Source organism: Apaloderma vittatum, unplaced genomic scaffold (assembly GCF_000703405.1).
Source record: "Apaloderma vittatum isolate BGI_N311 unplaced genomic scaffold, ASM70340v1 scaffold4597, whole genome shotgun sequence".
NCBI classification, from domain to species: Eukaryota; Metazoa; Chordata; class Aves; order Trogoniformes; family Trogonidae; genus Apaloderma; species Apaloderma vittatum.
Window position 1 is genome coordinate 25,952 of NW_009727684.1, and position 19,157 is coordinate 45,108.

General features: G+C 45.0%; 1 protein-coding gene across 1 annotated transcript in view; it reads left to right on the forward strand.

Annotated features, from left to right (window-relative positions):
• The window catches only part of ALPK2 (alpha-kinase 2), a gene marked incomplete at its 5' end in the record, with an annotated part of 34,449 nt that extends 25,237 nt beyond the window's left edge, over positions 1 to 9,212 (forward strand). The window contains 3 exons of the mRNA XM_009873748.1: positions 1,253 to 1,470; positions 3,694 to 3,742; positions 8,921 to 9,212. Of these exons, the coding sequence (XP_009872050.1) occupies positions 1,253 to 1,470; positions 3,694 to 3,742; positions 8,921 to 9,155 (502 nt within the window). The remainder of the gene's footprint in view (positions 1 to 1,252; positions 1,471 to 3,693; positions 3,743 to 8,920) is intronic.
• Positions 9,213 to 19,157: the final 9,945 nt, after the last annotated feature.

The following is a 19,157-nucleotide window of genomic DNA, read 5'->3' on the forward strand; positions in this document are numbered from 1 at the left end:
AAAGAGACCACTTAAAGCAGTCTCTGGAATGATTCCTTAAAGCCACCTTTTTGGGATTAGCAACAGTGATGGAGGTGGCAGTGAACTCTTTTAGGGAAAATAACTTGTGCAAGTCAGCTTCTTTTCTGGAATTGCTCTTGGTAAAATTTGTGTTTGAGAGATTTCTTTAGGCAAAGGCATAACCTTTAGATTTAATATGAGCCAGACAGAGACAGAGAGTGTGCATATGTACCCCATGAAAACTAGAAGTCCGATCCAAATAACATGGGAGATCCAAATCTGGTGCTATTTTTTAAAAAAAATGGCTAGCAGATAGGAGTGAAAATAGATGATGCGTGTGTGGTTTTGGTTTGCTTTTTAATTTAAAAATTTTAAGGCTAGATTCCTTTCTTCTAGACAGCTCTTGTCAGATCACCCCTTTGGCAGGGTAGCTCCAAAAGATGGGACTGTTTGTAAGAAAGCAAGTAACTAGAAACCTGTTTTGTGGTGACAGCCATGTCCCCCTTTTCTTCTGAGATACTGCTAAGAACTCTTGTGAGCTAGCTCATAAAATGCAGTTAAGTTCTGTTAACAGCTCCAGGGGAATGGCTTTCCAAACTGACCTTGTCTCAGAGCGCTATTAAATTCCATTCTAATATACACCCATTCTACTTTTTTGCTTGCTCGCAGGTTTTAATTTTGGAGACTTACACTGTAGTATCCGTGCTGAGTTGTCCGGTGTCAGTACAAACGGCAGAAGGCTACCTGTGAGGTAGTGCGCTTCTTTCAGCAGTGTTTGCCAGTGTGGGATGTGTCAAGTTTTAGTAGTGTAGTCTGACAAATCACAGAATCCTCCACTTACACTGGTCTTGGGCAAAGCTTTTTCTAGACTGGATCAAATCTGCATGGGGCTAACAGCTCACAAAGACGCAGTCGTGTATCGGGCAGCCTGAAGAGCTGAAGCAGTGATATTCTGAAATGAGCAAGCACCCTTTGTTGTGCAGAGCTTAGGTTTTGGGGTGTAGCAGGACATTAGAAAGCATGCTTTGAAAACGTTTACGTCTGAGTGTACAATACAAAGAAATGAGCACGTAGAGGATAATGCGATTATGTCCCGGAGCTACTAGAAGATCCCAGTCTTACCCAGATGTCTCCTGGCTTGGTTTAGACTTAGTAGCTGTTCATTCACTCTCCGGAATCAGTTTGTCTGTTTCTTACACCTTCGTTGACAGAACTCTGTGAATTTTACTAGGTTTTTATCCCTTGATTTCAGGATAATTCCTATTTTTCTTGTTCATCGGCCTGCTAATAACATCCCCTATGCGACAGTGGAAGAGGAGCTGGTCGGGGAATTTGTGAAGTACTCCGTCAGGGATGGCAAGGAGGTAAATTTCCTGAGGAGAGACTCGGAGGCTGGCCAGAAGTGTTGCACCTTCCAGCACTGGGTGTATGAGAAGACCAATGGCAGCTTGCTGGTCACTGACCTGCAAGGTGAGTTTTCTTAGTGGGGACAATAAAATGGCTTTCCCATGATACAGGCTGGTGACAGTCCCTCTCCGTAAGTGCAGAACTTGCAGAGACTTATTTCTGGGAAGCGTTATTCTTGGCTTTCTGTGTCCTGTTGGCAACGCTGAACGTGCTCCTTCCGTAACCTTGCAACAGGCAGAGCCTTCTCCAGGTGTGGGCAGCACCCTGGCCCTGTGCCTGTTATATACAGCAACTCATGCACATCAGCATAGAAGATAGGACAGGGAGTTAGGATATTTTATTTTCTAGCCTCTTTAAAGTGCACTGTGTTTATTTGTGAGTGTGTTACGCTGGGGAACAGAAAGACTAATTAAATGCCTACTGTATTAACGTATGCAGTATTATGATGTTTGTGTAATCAGCAGAGAAATGGGATTTTTACGTAGCTTGTGTTACTTCTCAGCAGTGGAGTGCTTCACATGCAGGTCCTGGCGAGGTTTGAATAAACACGTTCCTTTAGAAAAAGCAGCATGGTGAAGTGTCCTTCTCACAGTTAGTAAGCGCTGCCCCTCTGGGCGTGGCTCCTCCCGCCGCTGCGGGGATGTACCAGACAAACTGTACCGATTATCTGAAACAAAGACAGACCCTTACTAAACAAAATCGGAAAAAAGGTGGAATCTTAGGAAACAGCCCATATTCTTTAACAAGGGAAGGCAGGAAAATTAGCAACAAGACATCTAAACAAGACCCCTTGTCCTGGGTTTAGCTAAAACCCAGTCCTATTTAGTGGTTTTTACTTTTCAGTTTAGTCTCTTCTAAAAGGCTATATTTTCTGCAGTCAGCAGCATGTTTGTGCAGACAGTGTGTGCTCCTGGCAGTGATAACACCTGATGTTTGCAGTCACTGCCCAGGACTGGGATGCAGAAAGGCTCTTGCTGATACTTATCCCTATAGTGCCCAAGGCCACGGCTGGCTCTCGTGTGCCACGCTGGGGGTGCCGGGTAGTAAAGGGGGTCACAAGGAAGTAAAAAGAGCTGTCCGTTTTTCTTTTCTAACCCTTCAGAACTTTCAAAGAAAAGACCTGATACGCTCTCAGTTGCACCGGATGGAATTTAAACTATGAGGGAAATATATCAAAGCCCAGTTGTATCTAAATAGCTGGTAAAATATTCTGAGCCTCATTGGAATAAGTATCAGCAAGAGCCTTTCTGCATCCCAGTCCCAGGCAGTGACTGCAAACATCAGGTGTTATCACTGCCAGTAGCACACACTGTCTGCACAAACATGCTGCTAACTTCAGAAAATATAGCCTTTTAGAAGAGACTAAACTGAAAAGTAAAAATCACTGAATAGGACTGGGGTTTAGCTAAACCCAGGACACCCCTGAAGTAATTTAAAGGGAGAAGAAAGAACAAAATTGCAGCCTGAGGGAACCGTAACGGCAGAAGTGGTGTCTGAGCCTCTGTGGAGATTGCTGCCACGAAGGATGGTGGAGCTGCAGAGAAGCGTGCTCCCTCTCTGATCATCTTCTCATTTAAGTATCTAGGCTGCACTTCTCAGGCATACCAGCTGAGATTCCGCAGGATATTCTCCAAGGAGGATGATTGGGAGATTGTCCTTTTCCTGTAGAGAAAAAATGCATGCTGCAGGGGTGGATTTGGCCTGTAAAGAAGTCAGCAAAGGGACAAGTTAAAAACGCCAAGTTTTTGAAATGCTGAAGGAGAAAGGGATTTTGGATCTCTGCCAAAAAAGTGAAAATCAGGATTGATTGACCTATTTGCTATTTGATTAGCAAAGCAAATATTCAGTTCCTACCGATAAACATTATAGTCCAAGTTTGCAAAGCATCGAAACCTTGAAACCCATAAATAAATACACACATCTCAAGGCAGGTGCACAAGCAACGATTTTGTACATTTCTTAAAATCCAGGCACCAAGGTGGAGCCCCTCCTCCCCACTGGCTGTCTGGCATGAGAAGCAAGTTCTGCCTTATTTACCACCTCATTATCTGTAAACTGCTAGTATGAGACTGACTTCTAGAAATTGCTAGTGATCCAGAGCACAGACATTCTATTTTTAATTGGGTACTTGAAAATGTTCGGAAAAAATTGTGACAAAAAATTAAAATTTGAAACATGAATCAATAAATAATATTTAATGCCTCTACATACTGTGCTCTTGAATCTGAAGATATTCCTGGAAATTCTAATGTAACATAAGCTCTCTGCTTCCTTGCTGCCTTGTAGGTGTAGGAATGAAGTTAACTGACGTTGGCATAGCAACACTGGCCAAAGGGTGAGTAAAAAATTATTTTTCAGCAATATGGTTTTGCTTTACACATCAGTCTCTTCACAGTGTAAATATGTTGGGGGACGGTGCACTGGAAATATACTCTTGCTTTAACACAGGAAGAAAACAGCCCTTATCTGACTCTTCTAATTTTTTTGTTCATATTTATGGGAACCTGCCTAAAAGGGAAACATGTTCATTTTGTTCTAAAAGGATGGGGCTATGCTGTAGATGAGGGTTTGCTTTTTCTTCATGCCTCCCTTAAAATAGGCACATTCAAAGGGTATTTTGTGAGTGAAATCAAGGTCTGTGGTGATTCACGAGCAGGGAAGGTGTTTTACTTGCTGGTCCATCAGCTGGAGGAAGGTAGGGCCAAACGTGCAGGGCCAGCACTGCTCCAGCCTCGGGTACGGCTGTGCTGACCGTGGAGGGGCTGTCTCAAGCTCAGCTCGGGCTGAAGCCAAGGGGCAGCTGGGCTGGCGCTCCCTGGCACCGCCCCAGCAAACGCAGGCGCGATGCCCTCCGGCCCTACCAGCAGCAGCTCCTGCCAGCAGCTGAGGTATCCCTGCTGCCCTCCTGCTCTTCCACGGGAAGAAGAGAGGATGCCTGCCACGGTGCTGTGGGAACTAGAGAAGGAAGTGCCCTGAAAGGGGCCCAAGTTTTTACTGTCCTTTTTGTAAGGAATTTAAAGGGATGGTGCAGGGACTGCATGGGAGAACACGGCTGAAATCCCTCTTGCAGCCAGCAGAAATGCCAAAGCTTTAGAATATGTTTTTATGGTACCAGCTTTTATAAAGCCTCTTTCCTCGGTTTGGAACTCGATGAGTTAGTTTTTGTTCCTCCAGCAGGCGGTGACTGTGAGCTTTTCTTGAGTCGATGTTCTTGTCAGCAGCATGGGTGGTGCAAAGAAGTCTGTTCAGCTTTGCCAAGGCCACTCACCTGATAAAAAGGGAAATGTGTTAAGGGATTTGATGGTATCTTTTTCCCTTCTCTCTCAAAAACAGTGATTCTGGGCTAAAACAAAAGATCTCTTCATAATATTTAAAGAGGCCTGTTTCTCAGTAGTTTTGCAATGGCTTCAGGGCTTTGAATTAAGCATGTGCTTAAAGATACAGACATTTAGCGTTCTGACTTCCACTTCTCTTAAGTTTCTGGTGATTAAAGCTTCTAGTTATATCACGGGCCAGAGGAGCCATTGACAGGAGTGAGCAGTGCAGGCGGTCGTTCAAGTCAGCTGGCTGCTGGAAAGGGAAAGGGAACGGAGGTAAACGCCTGTGACCAACACATGAAATTCAAGTTCTTTGAGAGACTGACAGGAAAAAGCAGATTCGGTCACATGGATTCAGTCTTTATACCAAAATGGAGCTGGTCTGTACACTTGTGGTGCAGGAAAAAACCCTCAGAATATTCTGGGAAAATCCTTAACATTTGCAGTCTGGCATCCATTCAGAACTTGCATGGATTTACTCTTTTAGCTGTGAATCTAAAGTGAAATCAGTTGAAATGAAGTTGCATCATCCTGTTATAAAACAAAGTCATAAAAAATTTATTTAAACAGCGCTGTTCTCTGGAATCAGAAGATTTATAGAAATGCTTTAATGGATGTTGTTGTCCAGGTCACTCTGGGCAATTATGCCTATAAAAACTCATCTTGGACTGGGGAAGAAGGTGGAGTTAGAAAACAAACATACAGTGCAAGCTGTACTAAGGATCACCTCGGTCACAGATAAGGGAATATCATTTTCCTTCATGAAAACAACCTCTTAAAAACGTTGAGTGTCACTGTGTTTGTCATTTAGCTGATGGTATTGCTACAAGACAGCACATTTTTCCTGGTCCTGTATCTTTCTTTCATGCTCCTTTCCCAGAAGTTACACCTCTGCATTAGCATCTGCAGTTTGATTTTTAATTCTGCAAGCCTGCATGGAGAAAACCACCAAGTACACAGAATTCATCTGTGTGACTGGCTGTTGCTGCTTTTGGTAGAGCGCAGCCATGCTCGTGAGAGGTCGTTTATCTCGCGTGCTGGGGAGAACATACATAGTCCTACTTAACTGAAAAACGTGTATGATGCTGTTGTGATTTTAACTGTATTGTTAGAGAAAATACAAAGCTGCTTTTTTGCTGTAATGACCTATAGAAATTCCCAGAATTTCCTCAACCACTCTTTGCAGAAGCAGTGGCCTCACTGGTCAGGTCCTCTGCCTCCTGTTCTTCTAAGGCTGGGTCAGTCACATCAAGGCAAACCAAAACTCATCGTCTTCATCTTTCCTTCCGGTAGGGACTGTGGAGAGATTCATGATTTCAACAATTAACACTTTTCAGAGTAATTCTGGTCTTTTATCCCTCCTGTTTGTGTTTTACCAGTGAGTTAGAAGCTGAAGGAACCCAGGGAGTCATTTGTTGAAGGCTTCGAAGAAGCTGTGGTACGGTTTCTGTCAGTAGAGGGCAAAGCCTAACTAGAAACCGAAAAGCCTCGGAAGTGTTTTTAATGTAGCCACTGGGGCGCACCAGAGTCAGGCAATCAATCCTTTAAGCAAGGTACTCGGGGGACTCCGGGGAACACAAACAAAAATAACCCAGCACAGAGACAGGCGGCTAAGTGCAGGCAGCGAGCCAGGGTAGAAGCAGCGCACAACTGTCCAGGTATTTACCCGAGAGTGGTGAGCACAGCGATGGAGGAGCGAGGGGCACGGAGACCCATGGACGCGGGGATTAACAGGAATGCTCTTTGTCAGCTGGAGGTCTGAAAGTCTGTCTGGTTTCAGGGCATTAACAGATTTAGTTTTAGTTGACACAGCAACAAGAGGCACTGGGGAGTTTAAGCCTGGGGACAAATCCACCATTCTCCTTTCAGATTTAAGGGAGATTTGGTTTGGGCCAGCCCCCAACCATCAAGATTTGGAGATGGAATTCTGTCCGGGTTTTATTTATGAGTCGTCAAGTTGGTGAATTAATAGCACATGCTCTGCAGAATAGCAGATTTGTATTTTTAAGGCTTGGAACGATCAATAGTTCAGTGTTATTGATCCCCAAAGGTGAGAGCGATACGGACTGTACAATTTAGGAGCCATTCGCTAGTGGACACCTTTGCCGATTGCCCGTACTACAAGTTGTAGCAGTGCAGAATGGTTTGAGTTAAGCTCACAAGTCCAGCCAAAGCACAACAGAGCTATGGTCCTTAGGTCTGTGCAGAACAAACAACACGGGCTGGGAGCGCACAAGAGCGGCTCCGGGAAAGCAGCGACCAGCAAGTAGCTGGGAGAATTCTGGTGTGAAACTGAGCTCTCACATCTGTAGGGTAGTTTGTGTCTGGCCCACTCTTAAGACCTGGGGCTGCCTGCCCACCGCGGAGCCAAAGCAGGCTTGTTTATGCCTCTCAGCTTCCCAAAGAGACGAGGAATGTTACCGAGGCCACATCTGTAGCCACAAGACCAAAGGCAAGCCTCTTACTTTAAGAGAATGGAAATGAGGATGGCTAGATTCGGGAGGAAAACTAGTAAAACAAAATAGTCGTGTTTTTAATATAACTGTTCTCTTACTTTTTCTGCAAGTATTTCTGGCATTTGTTGAATTCTCAAAGTTTGTTAGTAGAGCATTCAATTGTGCCTTTAAAGTGTCTCTTACTCATAGTATCGTCTGAGCAAATGGTACTGTTTCTGCTCTTTGTTTAGATGCTCCTTCGAAGACACAGAGGAAGTGACAAATACCAAGTACAGATAGGAAAGCCATTTAGACAGAGTTTTATTTACTTCGTGAGAAAACTGGATTTTATTAGCTCAACTTTTTCATTCCAAGATGATTTCCAGAAAGAAATTAGTATTATCACAATTTTATAGCATGCAGAAAACACACAGAGAAATTTTCTTTAGCTGCAACAAAATGACTACCTAGGGAAAAAAGAGTGAGAGCAAGAGCATGGTCATTTATCAGCCACAGATTAAAATAGTCAGCGTTCGGTGCAGCGCAAATTCTCACCCAACGGGTAGCCCTGGAGGTTACTCATCAGAAGATGCCTGCACAGAGGGCAGGAGAAGTGAAGCCTCTTGGTCAGCCTTGCAGCAAGCAGGGCCACGTCCAGCAGCAGAGGAAGCAGCTGCTGCCGCCCCAGGGTCGGCTGCCCCGCGCCTTGCCATCCCCCGCGGGCACCTGCCTTGGCCACACACACGGCTGCAGCACTCGAGCGTGCTGGGACCACAGCTGGTGTTGCCGCTGGCGCCCACGGGGAAGACCAACGGGTAGTTGAATATTCATGATAAATTCCTAAAACCATTTCAGTCTAAGTTCCTGTTCTTTGCTGGCAGTGCCTTGCTCTGCTTTATCTAGTTTCTGGAGTCAGAGTCAACTTGGTTTTCTTGCTGAGCACAGGTGTGTTTGCCGGCGGAGCGTAGGTTCTGATGTGTCTGGAGCACACACCTGCTGTCCCTAATAAGGGAGCTCAAGTGTCACGTCTCAGGTCTGTTATTTGTCCAAAGGAGCGAGAGAACGGTTCATTTTCTTGCCGAGCTCCAGGGACTAGTCCTGAAGTAAAATGTCAGTGTGCAGTGCCGAGCGAGGAGAAGAGGGGTGCGTGTGCTCCGCCAACACCCTGGCTCTGCCAGCCCGCTGGAGGAGGGCGAGGTACGGTGCGTGAGAGTGCCTGCCCCAGGAACACTCCTCGCAGCCTTCTGCCCCACGAGGCTTGACTCCTTGAGATCTTGTAGGCGAGCCTGGGAGAGAGAGGAGGGTAGCACAGAAGTTATGTGTATGTTTGGGTGGAAACAGCTTCTGGTTCTGACACCACCTCGTGCGGCAGCCTTGTCTCTTCCTGGCACTCAGAAGAACTGTTTGTAGGGAATGATATAGGATGGATTTCATTTAGATATTGCTGAGACAAAGTCAGCCAGCAGACAGTTATATTCCCAGCTAAATGAAATGAAAAATAGTAGCCAGGACACAGACCAAAGAGCTGTGCCTCTTTAACCCTTTTCCCTCTTCTGTTGCTACTTATTTCCTGGTTTCCTTCACCTCTCAATGGCTCAGTTTGATTTTCCATGGCAGAGTTAGTGCTTCTCAAAGCAGCAGGAGTGGAAGAGACTTGCTTAATGTTTTCAAGATGCTTGTGAGTCAGCATTCATACTCTGCCTGTGCTGTAAATGAATCTTGAAATCCCATTTGGCTTTTTTTCTGTCTTTGTTGCTACAGATACAAAGGTTTTAAAGGCAACTGCTCGATTTCCTTCATCGAGCAGTTCCGAGCCCTCCACCAGTGCAATAAGTACTGTGAGATGCTGGGGCTGAAATCTCTCCGAACTGCTCATCAGAAACAGAGGAAAGCAACATCCATGAAAAGCAAAAATCTACCAAACTCGTCACCTATAAAGAAAACAGTGCCCAAGAAAGCAAGAGAACCTAGAGACTTCATTTCTTCAGAGCACTGACCTACACTGCCCCACCTTGTGAGAACTCTCGAGGATGCGCAGGAGCGATAGGCACCAGTGACGGGCAGGGGCCAGAACTTCAGCCTTTTGCCTCCCAGTGTGATTTTCAGGTCACCCTGATGTGGATGCCAGCAACAAAGAGAGGAGCTGACTCTGTGGTCTTGGTACCTGAGATGTAACACCAGGGCAAGATTTTGGAGACGAGCTAAGACCTCTGCCTGGATTATTTTACAACTCTTCCGTGTATTGGTATCTGCACATTTTAAGTCTTGGACATTGAGCACGCCGTAGTCACTGGAGGGCATCTTCCCTTCTGTGTGTCTGTGCCTGTGGGTTCAGCTGCTATGTTTCAATATATTTAAGATGCCACTAAGTTTTGCACAGTATTGTTTTCAGGCTGCTGTAGAAAAATTTTCTTTCCCAGATTTTTGCATATTGTAATCCTAATACAATCCTATTCTTGTAATCTTTTCTCCCACTTACATATCTTTTAATACAAGACAAAACCATTCATGATTGGATCTATCTGTCTTCTGCCCACCACAAAATTAGCTAGAAGGTTTAAGGTCCTTGCAAAGTGATGTCATCAGCTTAGAAATAGGAAACCGATGTGATTCTCCACAGAATTCCTTGCTTTCTCCGCAAGCTTCCTCGAATCTGCAGTTAACCCGGTGGCACCGTGCTGTTGTGCTGGCTCCCATCCTGTTGTAGCCTAGAGCTTTGGAGTCTGCACGCTGCCTGGAATAGCCCATTACATACCAGTGCGTGGACAATAGCCCTTTCCCCTTCTGAGGTGACAGGAGTGCATCTCAGCGACGGCTTTGCTCCCGCCGGCTTCCCTTTGCCTGAGGTGCTCTTGCCAGGCTGTCACGGAGGAGCTGGCAAGTGGTTCCCCAGCTCGCTAAAGGAGACAGTTCCCGGCTGTTCAAGAAACACCGAGCACGATGGTGGCATGTAGCATCTTTGGGAAGGAAATTTGCTCCCATTTCCCTTTGTAAGTGTTCCGCTTCCTGATAATGCTGATCTCTGAGACACAGGGTATCCGGGAAGCCAACGCTCCCCGCCAGCTTCAGAGAATTATTTTTGGTGGTACGTCATAGCTGTGTGAAAACGTCACCGTACTGCACTTGCCTGCTGTGCTCAGTGCTGATGGCAGCACAGAGACAATGAAAAATTCCCTAGTCTGGAAGGATGGAGGTCTCCCTCCTGCAAGCGGCTGAGCTCAGGTGGATTCTCGGAGCACTCACCTGTGACCATAGTTCCATCCCTGCAGTTGTTTGCAGGACTGCATCAGCACTTTCTTCTTCCTGAGTCATTAATGAGAAACGTGGAGAACACGTAGTTTGCACCTGTTGGTCAGGATAAGCCCAGCAGAAACCATAGGTCTGCATGAGGGTGTTTACGCTCTCCATGTCCATAGCCACAGCACGGGGAAAGGCTCTGTCGGGCCTTCTCGAGACAAACCACCACAGATGGGGACAGCCTTGTCCCCTGGCAGTGAGCACACGGGAAACTTTTAGAATCTTTTCCTCTGTGGGGAGCTGTCCTCCCGGCCCACTGATGGAGCATTAAGAACTTGGGCCACATTCTGTTTATACTTCTATTTTGATGGATTTGATATTTTTCATTCAGCTTTGAACTAGACATCTGTATTCAACAGCTAATTTTCATTTTCTTATTATTGATCTTGCAGAGTAAATGTGTACATGGAGCATTATATAATAACAAGCCATCACATTTGGATTAAATAGGTATACACCCAGCTGAAATGGATGCTTTTCCATTGCTCGGGAGTTTATTATTGAACATACTTTGTTTGTTAATAGACATATTGCATTGCTGAGGTATTGGCAACACTGTATGAGTACAATTCCTGGATTTCTGTCAGTGGAAAGTCTAACTGAAGATAATAGGCAAACCTGGCAGTATGCTGGTTTAAAGCAGACATTTTTCTGTAATGGAACAAAAGCTTCAATTATAATAATGTCACATGAGCCTGTTAAAATTCAGTCATTGCCCTTGAGTTCAGCTGCATATGCAATTACACTGAAATAATTATACGTTAATTTCTACCAAAAGTAACAAGTGCTTGACTGATTATCTGAGGTTAAAGTCATCGTGCCGTGGCACTCAGATGCTTCTCTTCGGCAAATCTAAGGGATGCAGAGAATTGAAGCTTTGCCTCTTATTTGTGTCCTTGTAGCCTCGTCCCCTTTCACACCTGCCGAGCTGCCTGTTCTGCCCTCTTGTCTGTCTTGTTGGACAGGTAGGAACTCCGTGGCAGTAATACCTTATCTTTGCAGGCCCCTCTCAAAAACTTCCCCAATATTTTACTTACCAAAGCCTGTTTTTTGTGAGGGAGTGAAATAAATACTCATTCTAATTGCAGGAAAGCAGAAACTGGAACCCATTTTTAAAGGGGCACTTAGAGGTTAATTCTTGCTGCTAGCAGTTGCGTTATTATATTACTAGATATTCTTTAGCACACCCGGAATGAATGAATTACACTGTGTCCTGACAGCAGTTTGGAAGTCTTAGGCTTTTCATAGGACACCACTGTAGCTTTGGCTGAAGCGCTCAGGCTTTATGATTTAAATTCTATCATGCAGACCAACAACGATAAAACACTCAAGAATGGACTCATTAAGCTTCTACAGGATGTTTCTTCTTGTTCAAAAGTAATTCATCACATGGGTGGCTTATAGGTATTGGGTTTTTAGATGTATGTGTCCCTGGAGGTAAACTAATAATTTTACCTCTTCTTTTGCAGTATCTTAAGTGTTTTAAAAAATGTCTGACCTCCAGCGGTAATGGTTTTCAAAAACACCCAAGGCATTTCAGTCTAAGTCCATACCCACCAAGTATTAGACACATAACTCTTTTTGTTGATCTTTTTTCTGAAAAGTATCCGTAATCCTTAGAACTTTCTTACTCAGTGGAAACCAGCCTCCTCAGTCACTTCTGAAATAGAACCTTTGGCAATGGCAGCAGTGAATGAATTGGAGCACCTTAGCGCTCCATGGATTCAGGAAGACAACTTTTGAAAAGGCTTTTGAAAAGCGGTGCCCGGTTGCTGGGAATTGGCTGTAGATTCTGGTTCCAGCTTTAGATCTTAAATAACAGCCACAAGGAGGTCAGTAGGTATAGAAAATATGGAGAGGTGCGTCTGGAGTGCAGGAGAATTTTCTCTAAAACTGGAAAGTTGAGAAACTTTTAAACACAATGTCTGCAGCGTTTTTCAATCTGTGTGGGAAGATAGATCCTTGCTGCAGAAGTTAGGTGGTTCTTCATTTCAAGTTTTCAAATGAAAAATACCAGACTGCCAAGTTTCAGGATTTGAATCTGTGACTGACTGCTCTGGGGTGAGTAGATCATCGCAGCGCTGCGATATGTATTCCCAGTCCTTACGCGTACTCCTGCTTTACAAATTGCTCAGCCCAAGTCTCCAGAGGATGCAGCTTCAGAAGGCAGCTGGCGTATTTCAGATGCTGTGCCTTGAATATTTATCCACGCCGAGGAGATGGAAGGTGGAGGCCCCCACTGGGAAACAGGCAGTAGGTTTCCCCGTTCATTCCTTAGGCCACATAGCAAGAGAAAATTGTATTCAGTTCTTATTGCTGGAGCTTTTCAATATGACTCCTGCAGCTGAACCTTGCGTAGCCTAACCTCGCAGGATGCTGCTCCATTCGGCCTGAATCTCTTTTTTTTCCCTCTTCAAGAAACTTCAGTGTATCTAATACTTGTGTGGGTGTTGTAAAGGTCAAGTTGCTCTACAGTAAAAGCCTCAGTAAATAACTATTCATTTTTAAATTTTAAGGGCACAGTAGTAAGAAAGTAATGGGGAGAGAGAGAGAATCAATCTGCATTGCTATCCTGCCACAGAGCACCAGGGGAAGGTTAGCACTGTTTGACCACATGGTTGTTTTGACTGAATATTTTATATGGTTTTCCTTTAATAACACTAAAAGTGGAAGCTGAGGAGCCTGTGCTGCCAGTCCACCGCTGGAGCACCAGCAGCAGTGACTGACATTTGGCATCTCTAAAAGAACGAGTGATGTGGAATAAGCTGTGGTGACACTGCAAATTCTAGAGCTGGTCCGAATTGACAGACCTTAACCTCCAGCTCTTTCCGTTGATAAGGCAAGCAGCACATGAGCCTTACTGAGTGGGAGGAGAGAAATGGTGCAAGATGTTCTTTGAACAAGAAAAATTGCAGCCCCAGTAGTCAGGAGTGGGGCAAGTGAGACTGGTACAGGCTCCCTAGAAAGCGCTGCAGGCGTGGTGAGGCAAGGAAGGGACTTCATTTCTCTCTCAATCAAAAGTTGAGAAGAAAAGTGGCTGCTGCAGAAGCATTACACAGATGGCCTCGCAGACAAGGTCACTTCTGCTTCCCTCCTGCAAAGCCAGGGAAAAGAGCAAGGAGTTCCAGCTCCCTTGCCCACCCCCCACTCACCTGTGCACAGATTCTCTCAGCTAGAAGTGTGTTCTCAGCAAAGAGCTTTCGAAAAATAAGCCATAATTATCTGCAGCTCTGCTGGTCTCTCTGTGAGTCTGTCATAAAATATTGTGGGTGTGAAATTACTGTGATTTACTAAGTCTTGGACAGCAGGAGATTATTGGCTTGGGAGCCTTTCTGTTGCTGCCGGGTTCTGGCCGTGTTCATGCGTGACTGAGGTTGCTGGTTTTGCCGTGGTGGCAGAACAGTGTCTGTCGTTAGTGTTAATGCTTCGTGGTCTTACAGATGTCCGGTCTGTGCCAGACGTTTTGGATGTGGCCCACTACATCAGTCTTTGCAGTGCGCTCACCTGCTCCTCCCAGACAGAAGATAGGCCCAGCCTCAGGCTACCGGGCAGCACGGTGTGTCTCAGCTGCAGCGTGGTGATGCGGCAGCTCCGCATCAAGTGAGGAGGCCAATGGGTGCAATATATACTGGAAGGATGATGTCAGGGAAGTGGGGGGTTCAAGAAAAAGGAGATGATTTGAACTTGAAGGACTGGCTGCATAGCTGGTGCCATGCTCATGGTCTCAGCTCCCCTCGCTTTGTTCCTGCGCTCACATGTCCCCTGTTGCACTCCCTGCCTCTCCCCACCTCCTCTACCACTGCCCCTGCCCCTTCCCTGTCACCGTGCTTCTGGTTCATCTGGGACAGCAGGGTTGGATGAGGAAAAAAAAGCAACGAAAAATCCTTCTTCTTCTGGGGGTATTAAGATTTATCTGTTTCCTTTTGTAAGAGCTTCTGCACTAGTTTATCAGGCAGCAACTGGATTACTCTCCATTCAGTCAACCTGGCACAGAGGAGCAGTGCAGGTTTTCAGAACAGATAGTCACAAAAGCAAATTGTGAACTCAGAGAGTGATTAGGGTACATATAAGGTTTAGGAAACCGATTCTGGGTTTCCTTGTGAAGACCGGTTGTGTCATTGTTACTCGAAGTGCTGAGAATTCTTTTAGAAGTGTCTAGACTGGAACTCAGTTTTAGTATACAACACTGTAGCTTTTCCATTAATTTTCGCAGTACACATTGCTAATGACTGTTCCGTGGCAGTAACTCAGAGAAGAAAACAAGGTTTAGGGAATAAAATTAAGTAACTCACTGAGGATGTGCTGTTGGGAAATACTGCATAGTAAAATGCGTTGCAAATGGCAACACAGTAAAACCTGCAGCTCTGTTTCCTTATAGAATCACAAAACTGCAGAATCATTTAGGATAGAAAAGATCTTTAAGATCATCGAGTCCAACTGTTAACTTCCATCAGCACTCTACACATCGCCGCCACAGGAAGCTTGCTATTCACTCCGCGTGCCTGCTTCCTTCTAGCACAAGAAGTCAGAGGAAAGGTGAATTTGGGACATGCCAATTAATATTAAAGTTACCACTCTCACTGTGAATCAGAGTGCAACCTTATGTGAGTGCAAATCTTGGATTCTTCCATGGGATTGAGGCTTCTCAGTGCAGTGTTGGTGCCTGGCTTTCATTAAGCCCTTCGGAAGTTACTACGGATGATTCCTGTTCTTTACAATAGTTGTCAGAAGAATTTCAATGAGGAGTTTGTGACCATTCCCAAAATAGTAGATTTAGAATATAAGACAATGGACTTAAGTGCAGTGCTCAAATCATACGTACAGTTGTGACATGGAAGGGAACAAAGCCGAAAGCTTTGAAAGTTGCATAAATTATGTTTCAGGTTAGAGGTAACAGATTTTTATGAGAATTTTGGAGAGTGTTCTGTCTGAAAAATGTCATGAGCATCTCAGTCAATTAATGTTCCAAACATATGTTTTAATTTGGCGCCAAAACATTTTCACTGCATCAGCTAATTGGCTTTGGTATTCTGTTGTCCTGGTCAATTCAACAGGAAAAAGAAAGTCCCAGGCTGACCTTGTTTTTCAGAGGCAGTCACAACCCCACTGGTTCCAAGGAAATCCGCGTTCCTAAAGATGGCATTAGAATGACTTGTGTGCTTTGCAATGGGAACCTGGAAGTGCATGTGGCAGAGCACGTTTCTCCCACATACCGCGGGTGCTTTTGCTTACAAAAGAAAGAACGGAGTCGTCCTGATGTGCATGCAAAAGTTTATTCCTCAGCACGGTGGGAAAAACATATTGCTGCAGTTTGCATGCTTTTCTGAACCGATGTCTTATCTACCAGTAGCTATTTAGTGTGATAATGGCGTTTGATAGACTGGACACAAACACCATTGTCACACTCCACAGCTCAGGTAGCGGCAGATCATTAGTCCATGGGAGAAGAGACATACACACGCCGCAGGCTTCAGCAAGGGGGCTTCACAGATCTGCAGAACACAAAGAGACCATGTTCATCCATACTTACAGGTGGGCATCCGGGTTCTCACCACGGAAGTGGGAGGCGGGGTTCGGAATTTCTTTGAGGTAAGTGTTTTGTCTCAGCTAGCTGTAGTAATCTAAAAGTGAAGTAGCTTTAAGCGTGCCTCTACAGACAAAGGGCATGGACAGGCACCTCAAGAATGTCATCAGTCCTGGCCTAAGAGACAAATCTATGAGGGGAGGGATGGAGTGTTCTCTGCAAGGACCTATCTGTCTTTCTTTTACTGATGGAGACAGCTCAACCCGACTTTTATGGTGCTTATGTTAGATCTGAGGAATCACGATGCTAAGGATTGTATTTGTTTTCCATACACTTTGTTTCTACCAGAAGTTTAGAGCAAGCCCACTTATAAGATAGTGAATTGGTCTGTACTCCTAGTCCCACTTCACCTGTTTTGTTCAATGCAAGGTCTTCTATGACACGTCAACACCTATGCAACAGAGAATCAAGTGGAGTAACTACCATAGACAAGGCTGCGGTGTTTCACTTCTTCCCAGGAGACTGAGTTTCTATGTTTGTTTGACCGGCACATCCTTGGTGAGTATAAAAAATCTCATAAAGGCCCTGTGTGCCAGGACTGGACTAGGAGCTGAGGACACACACAGTAGCTGCGGGTCAGATAACGCACAGTGATTTGTAAAGCCATGGGAATTCAGTTTTGTGTCGTCATCACATCCAAGTACTGCAGAGAAAACAGCGAAAGAGGAGCCAGGGAAGGGAGGAGGTGAGACACCAGAGCCTGGGTGAATAGTAGTAGCCTTTGTTTCTTACTCTTTCATGGATCTGCTTTTCCCTCAGTCGATAGAGACGGTCAACTAGTGTGATCATCCGGCTGTTAACGGAAAGGAACCCTGACCTATGCAGCTAGAATGTAGCTTTTTGCGAGTGCAAGCCAGCTAGTGGATGATAAATACTAGGAATAACAAAACAATATTAGTAACTAATCAGTAACTGTAATGAAGTCTGCTAAGTTAAGTAAAGGAGAAAAAAAGAACAAAAGAACAAACAGACCAGAGTGGAATTCCTTTATTGCCCTGGAATTTTTAAAAATCTTAAATGGAGAGCGGAGTACATTAAACATTAATACTCCATTTTGCGTGACTTTAGATTTTATATGTGCTGAATTTTTTGTAGCTGCTGAAAACTTGGAACTTTCTGACTCCCAAGAGAATGCTGTGTGGCCTGGTCAGAAGCTACATGGGCAGGGGGCGGGAGGTTGAAGTTGTCTTTTTTGTGCCAAGAGATGGGGATGGAACATCTTGCTCTAATGCTTTTAAACTGTCTGCTCATTTTTCCTAAGCTCAGTAAACGTATTCACATTTTTCCATACTGGGGAGCATTTGCGACCCATACGTAATAAAACTAGACTTTCTGATAGTCTCTGGATCTGGCTGCCTTTTAGTGAAAGACTGTTAAGCGAGGGAGAGCGTTCCAAAGGCACGCGCAGAGTTGTCGGGCGGGTTTGCAGGTTCAGAGGTCAGGCCACTGTGCAATCCCAGCAATGAAGGAGACGTCTCTAAAAGAAGGGCAGGAGCTGCATCGCGCCCTGTGCATCAAAACGGCACCGAGTCTCTTGAATTAAGGATGGCAACTGCACAGTCACGCCCAGGACGTATTCTGTGTGGTCAGGATGCAGCTGGCAGTCGCAGACCTGAGGTCCAAAGGCTATTTTTAATAAATGGGCCTGTGCTCAGGCTGGCGCTAACGAGAAACGAATGCCAAAGGGACACAAGCACTGCACATCGCTGTCTAATTCATCCCTCTGTTAGTGTTTTAAACCCTTACCTTTCCGCATACACATCTTACTCAGCTTTCTCTCTGCGGCAGAGACAAAAGGTCAGGCAAGATGCTACTCTAAGGAAGCTCTGGGAAGCGTGGCGGTGCCTGGCAGATCCAGCGCAAAGAGCAGGGGAGCGCGGGGGTAAGTGCCTGAAATGGGTATGGTGGGACACAGCCAGGCCAGGCATGCAGCTGCAAGCAGGCAGTTTTGTAGTTCTACAACTACATGGAAGCTTCCAGCAATTCAGCAGGGATATTTCTGAGACAAAAGATAATGAAAGAAAGAGAAATGGCCACTAGTTTTTACTGCTGCAATGGAGAAAAAACCCGAAACAGCGGGAATGTTACAGGTCAGTATAGGGAGAAAGCAAAGTATAAACATCAGACAATAAAACAAATTCCACTTTTTGCTTCTCTTCTGCTAGACTTTTGTATAAAGACTTACTGGTATGTTCCAGTTAGGAAGATCATCATGAAAAACACATAGGTTTTTCACGAAGTATCATGATGGATCACAGAACTTGTCATTTCTGTGTATCCCAGCTCGGAAGCATTCCTGAAGCCCTGGTGAAACCTTACTGGCAGCTTCCCTGCCACCTTTTTTCTTGTTTTAAACTGTAAACATTTAGTGTGTCTTTCCCATTGACACTAACAGAAGCCTGACTTCTTTAAAAGTGCAGGGAGAGATCACTATGTATAAGACATTAAATCCTGTTAAATTACACAGGCAAGCCACAGGCATTTGCAGATATTTTGGCATGCTGAAGTGCTTAGTATTCAAAATTCCCCCACACTATTTTATTTTTGCTAATACATTTTAGTGTTGCCTTTTCCTCACACAACTCAAACACAGGCAGGCACTTACCATCTGACCCAAGTGCCAAATGATCCTCTGGCGCGTCGTTAGGGCTTGTCGGAACCGAGATTCTCCTGGGTGACGTTTTGCTGTGTATCGCTGTATTCGGATATTTGGCGGTCTTGGTTTTCTTTTATGAGTTCCAGCAGTGGTCAGCTGTGGAAAGCCTCTGTTTCCAGTGGACACCTTTCCCTCGCCCTTTATGGGATCCTGAGGTTTTAAAGTAAACAATTCATTCTCTTTCTGATAAGTCATATTAAAATATTGATCTGGGGGAGGGAGATGGCCCTCACTGCACAGAGCCAGAGTCACCTTTAGTCACAGTAAGGAATGGGAAAAAAAAAGCTCTGAAATCTCAATTTTCTCTGTCCCTTCAGCAAGAGCATATGTAGGGAGGGAAATGTGCAAAATAAAGGGTTGTTTGTCGGCTGCCTGTTTTGCTTAACCCTGAGATGAAGAGTGTTTATCCTGTCTTCATATTAATTGCTTACTTCTGCCAGTGCGACTAGTTTCATCAATTC